The sequence below is a fragment of the Zingiber officinale genome, chromosome 9A, assembly GCF_018446385.1.
Source record: "Zingiber officinale cultivar Zhangliang chromosome 9A, Zo_v1.1, whole genome shotgun sequence".
Classification (NCBI taxonomy): domain Eukaryota; kingdom Viridiplantae; phylum Streptophyta; class Magnoliopsida; order Zingiberales; family Zingiberaceae; genus Zingiber; species Zingiber officinale.
Window position 1 is genome coordinate 135461844 of NC_056002.1, and position 5096 is coordinate 135466939.

At 39.6% G+C, this 5096-nt stretch overlaps 1 protein-coding gene across 1 annotated transcript; it reads right to left on the reverse strand.

The window, feature by feature from the left end:
* Nucleotides 1-292: 292 nt before the first annotated feature.
* On the reverse strand, nt 293-1262 carry LOC122018666 (nuclear transcription factor Y subunit B-3-like). The gene has a single exon (XM_042576060.1). It carries the CDS (start codon nt 1123-1125, stop codon nt 487-489), a length of 639 nt encoding a protein of 212 aa, XP_042431994.1. The 5' UTR covers nt 1126-1262; the 3' UTR covers nt 293-486.
* Between the last annotated feature and the right edge of the window lie 3834 nt (nt 1263-5096).

The window sequence follows — 5096 nt, forward strand, 5'->3', positions numbered from 1 at the left end:
TCAAGACATGGAGGAGATTATGTTCGGTCATGCCGAGTTTCGACCTCAAGATCTCATGTGGCAACACTCTATGTCTTAATCATCACACCACCCCGAGGGGACTACCCATAATCCATCAACTCATTAGGGTTCAGGAGCAAGAGACTATATAAGTAACATAGAAGATGGTTTTAATATTAACCCTAATCTTAGTTCTCTCCATCATGTACATTCTCTTCTCTCCTGGATAACTTAGATAAGTTAGACATCGGAGGGATCTTACCGAAGCGATTCTCTACTATCCCTTTGGCACGTGCTAATCCGAGTAGGATGTCTCATCAGTAAGCAAACACACCTAACAAATTATTTGGTTAAGTTATGAATTTCATACAATCCAATAATTATGAATCTCATCACAGTTGAAGCACTGCACAAGGGGCGAATCTATCATTCGGCGCATAAATAAACCGTGCGGGCTGTACGTACCAATCCAAATAGTAAACCTTGCTATTTAAATCCCGGCTTAGGAGACGACGAATTCCCGCCGGCGCCGGCGCCGCTTCCGATGCTGCTCTTGCCGGGCACGGCCATTTGGTGCTGGTGATACGCCGAGGAAGAAGGCGGCGCGGCGTACATCTGCTGGCCCACCATCATCCTCATTCCACCGACGTACATCGGCGGCGCGCCGCCGCCGGCGTAACCGCCCACATTGGTCGCCATGGCTACGGAGGAGCCGCCGCCTCCGACGGCGGAGGCGTCCTTCGGCTGGAGCTGCGACGAGGATGCGGAGGCGCCGCTCTTCTCCCCCTCCGTCTCGCGGAAGCGCTGGAGGTAGACCTTGAGCGGCTCGACGTACTCCTCGAACCCGAGGGTGGTCATGGCCCAGAGGAGGTCGTCGCCGTTGACGGTCTTGCGCTTCTCGCGCTGGCACTTGTCGGAGGCCTCGCCGGTGATGAAGCTGATGAACTCCGACACGCACTCCTGCACCGTCTCCTTGGCGTCCTTGGAGATCTTAGCGTTCGCCGGGAGAGCCTTCTTCATGATGCGGCTCACGTTGGCGATGGGAAGGAAGCGTTCCTGCTCCCGCGGCGCCGCCCCCGCGTGGCCGTGGCCCTGCCCGCCCGAATCATTGTCCGAATCGGCCATCGGAAGCACCCAAAGATCGCGACTTTATCCTATTAAACCCCTAAAAATCTCACCTTGATCGCAAATTCCGACGATCCACGACTCGACCAGACGGAATTCTTCCTCCTTTTTTTTTACCGGCCCGAAGAACACACGGCCCGACCAGGATCAAAATCGGCGCCGGCGACAGGGGAGAAAGAAAGCCACGATCAGAACAGAGACGAGAGAAGATGAGGCGATGCGTGGCCGGAGAAATCTAAAACCCTGGCTGGCTGAGAGCCGCGGAGGGAGGAGAGATCGCCGGTCAGGGAGGAGGCGGAAGAGTGGGCAGAGAGAGAGAGAGAGAGAGAGAGAGAGAGAGAGAGTGCCGTGTTCGTTGGATCGTTGGGTCTGTTATCACATCGGGACGGAAACGTGGCGGCACGATGGCCGTTTGTTTTGCGATAAGAGTGTCCCTTGTGGGATCGCGTTGGCCCTTCGATGGATCACGTCACCCTTTATTTCGGCCGTTGAATTAGTGGCCCCTCCGTTCAACTAATCGGATTTAGATTGAATTTCATATCTTTATTATTCATTTTTCATCGAATATATCTGTCCTGTCCATGACTACGATATTATAATAAAATATTTATATTATCATCTAAATATTTATAATTCTATATTATAATAAAATATTTAATTTATTATCTAATTATTCTTCTAATATTACAATAAGATATTTAAATTGTATTCACAATTCAATCTTTAACTATAATATATTTAATTGGATGAATAGGATATGAATAATATTTTACTATATTCATCTTAATATCATTATTTAATAGGATTTAAATTCTCTTAATACATTTCTACATTTAGAACGGATATTTTAGAAGAAATTATCATCCCTACTTTCGGCGGTGCAAGTCGGTCCGATTGGATTGGTCCGGTCTAGAAGGTCAATCCTCTGTTTACTCCGGAGGAGGAATTGAAAAAGGAAGGAAAGAAATTTGACGCGGAAAAAAAATGCAGATAAGAAAAAAAAAAAGGAAAAAATTTCTTTTTTAAATGAATAGAAAAAAAAAAAATTGAAGTGCCGGCGGATCCATCGCTTGCAACCATGCGAGGCAAGCTCACGGTCGCATAGGACGACCTCGCAGTTGCAAGCTACTGAGGTAGGAGTGTAAATGAGTCAAGTCGCTCGTGAGCTATTCGAAGCTCGATTCAATAAAAATTCGTTTGAGCTCGTTTAATGAGGCTCGTTAAGATAAATAAACCAAGATCAAGCTTCATAATATTAAGTTCGTTAGTTCGTAAACATGTTCGTTAAGCTCATAAATCAATTTTTAAATAAAAAATAATAGTTTTAATATTGAATTTATAGATTTTATACTTTATTTATAAAAAACATAAACAAATATATTAAATTTAGTTATTAGAATAAAATTATAAATTTTAATAAGAATATTATAATTTTTTTAAAATATATAATTTAATTTTAAATAAATATTTAAATTTATAATTTATATTTATTAAGATCGTTTAGGCTTGATAAAAGCTCGAATAAGCTCGTGAGCTATGAATATATTCGTTAAATAAAACTCGAACTCGATTTGATTATAAACGAGCCAAACTCAAACATCCAAGAGTTCGACTCGGCTCGGTTCGATTACACCCCTATACTGAAGTGGTTGGAAAAATTATTTTCCATCCGATAAAAAAATATTGAAAAAATAATTCACGAATAAATTCTTAAATCCGTCCGCTCGTTAAGTAAACAAATGAAAAAATAATTCATCTCAAATAAACAGAGAAAAAATTGACTGTAATTTGTTTTTTTATATAATTTTTATCTTGATCCTCTCAAATAATTTATTTTTTTCTCTTTTTTATGGATATTAGTTGAATAATTCTTGGTATTATTGAAGGCATTTAAGCCGAAAAGGAATGGAGAAATATTATTTTATCAAAAATTTAATGAGATAAAGACAGTGTTGCCAATCAGGCTCCATTTGTTTGTTTGCTCTTATTTTCTTAATTTTTGTTTCCAAAGATGGGAAAGCTACGTGGGTAGGTGTCCATATGGGAAAAGTAAGAGGATGGTGTTGGATTTAGTCGATCTTCCTAAGGTGGGTGAACATGACGCACAAATCTACATTGTAGATGAACTCATTAAAATAATTCAATTTGTATGTTGAATCATGGGTTTATGATAGAGGACATAGACTCGTATGTGTAAAACTCATTAACTTGTTACCGTTAGTATTGATGGATAACTAACTAGTTTGAGCCCGTTACGTATATAAGAGTGTGATCTCCGTAGGAGTGAAGATTGATGACTTTCTTATTTTCTCCATCCGACCATGATTATGGAGTCGTCGTCCTTGCACCTAAGGAAGATCTCACTCTATAGATAATTGGTGTTTTGATCTTTGGATTCTTCCCGCGACAATAAGGATGAGGATGTCTCTAAATTTAGGTACGGATTTTTAGTTTATGTATCTATGCTTCTGCTTTTGTTTTTCGCATATTTGTTGTAGATCTCTGACATATCAGGTGTATCAGAGTCACAAGTTAAGTTGTCGTTGATTTTACCGCATTTGATGTGAGGTTTTCGACAATTTTGATCTAAATGCATGTGTTTTGCATTAGGTTTTGATATAATGCATTTTAAATGTGCATATTCATCGAGTTTTGGTGTATAAAACCTAGGATTATCATGTAAAAATATGATAACCGCTATGTGCCAACGGTAGTGATTTCTGTCAGAATGTGAAAAATGCAATGAACAACGGTAGCTATCCTTGTAACCATAACACGATCTCGAAAAACATGTGAACAGGTTTGGGTTTGGCACGCACCATGACTGTGGTGACCAACACAACCCTACCATTTGGGGCATTGAGTGAATTTCATCCAACCCACAATGCTGGCCACAGCCGTGTTAAGCACTGTGAGTGCACTCCGGCCATGACCGTATGGTTCCACACGGTAAGGTTGTGTTACACGCTAGACGGGTTACACCCAACCCATAGTACTGCCCATGATTGTGTTAAGCACTATGGATGGACATCGGCCACAACCGTATTGGACCACACAACCAGATTGTGTGGCATGCTGGACAAGTTGAGAATCGTCACGTTGGCCAACACGATTAGCTCGTGTTGTATGCTGGACAATGTACATACCGAACACCACCGTTGTATGCTGGACAATGTTGATACGACCAGGTCATGTTAGGTGTTGTAAGACTGGTATCACTCCACCGCTTGGTTTTCCACTTGGGATTACTCGAAAACCATTGGCAGTAGAGGTTTAATTTCTATTCGATCAGGTTTCCTAGTATATTCTTAAGTCTATCTATACACTTGCTACTAAATTAAACTGATATGTCAGATTAAAGGGAGACACATTAGGTAGATTTTGTAAATTTTGTGTCGATATACATAGATTTATAATAAGAGTGATTGGTTAAAAAAAAAAATTTAGGCCAAATATATATTTAAGGCATCTCACTATCAAGATGTTATTATATGAATCATACATATACTGTCATTCGAAAGGAAGACATATTATGTGACTGATTAAGATAATAGTGAGCTATGATTATAATTCTAATAATAAACTTAGTTCATATTTGATAATATTATGAATCATGGGCACAATATGTCTGTCCAAAGGAGGGCATAATATGTCTGTCAAAAGGAAGACATATTATGTGACTAATTAAAATAATAATGACTATGGTTGTAATTCAAATAACAAACCTAGTTCATATTTGGTAACATTTATGAATCAGGCGCATAATGTATTGGCCTAAAAGAAGACACATTATGTGATTAACTACGATAGTCTTGAGCTAGGATTAGAGAGTGTCGCTAACCGGTTACAATTTAATCCAAAAATTAATTATAATGTTGTGTTTGACATTTCATAAGGATCCATTTAATGATTTAATGCATATATTTAAGTCTGTTTATATGCATGTTCTTAATATTAATGTGAGCATTTAT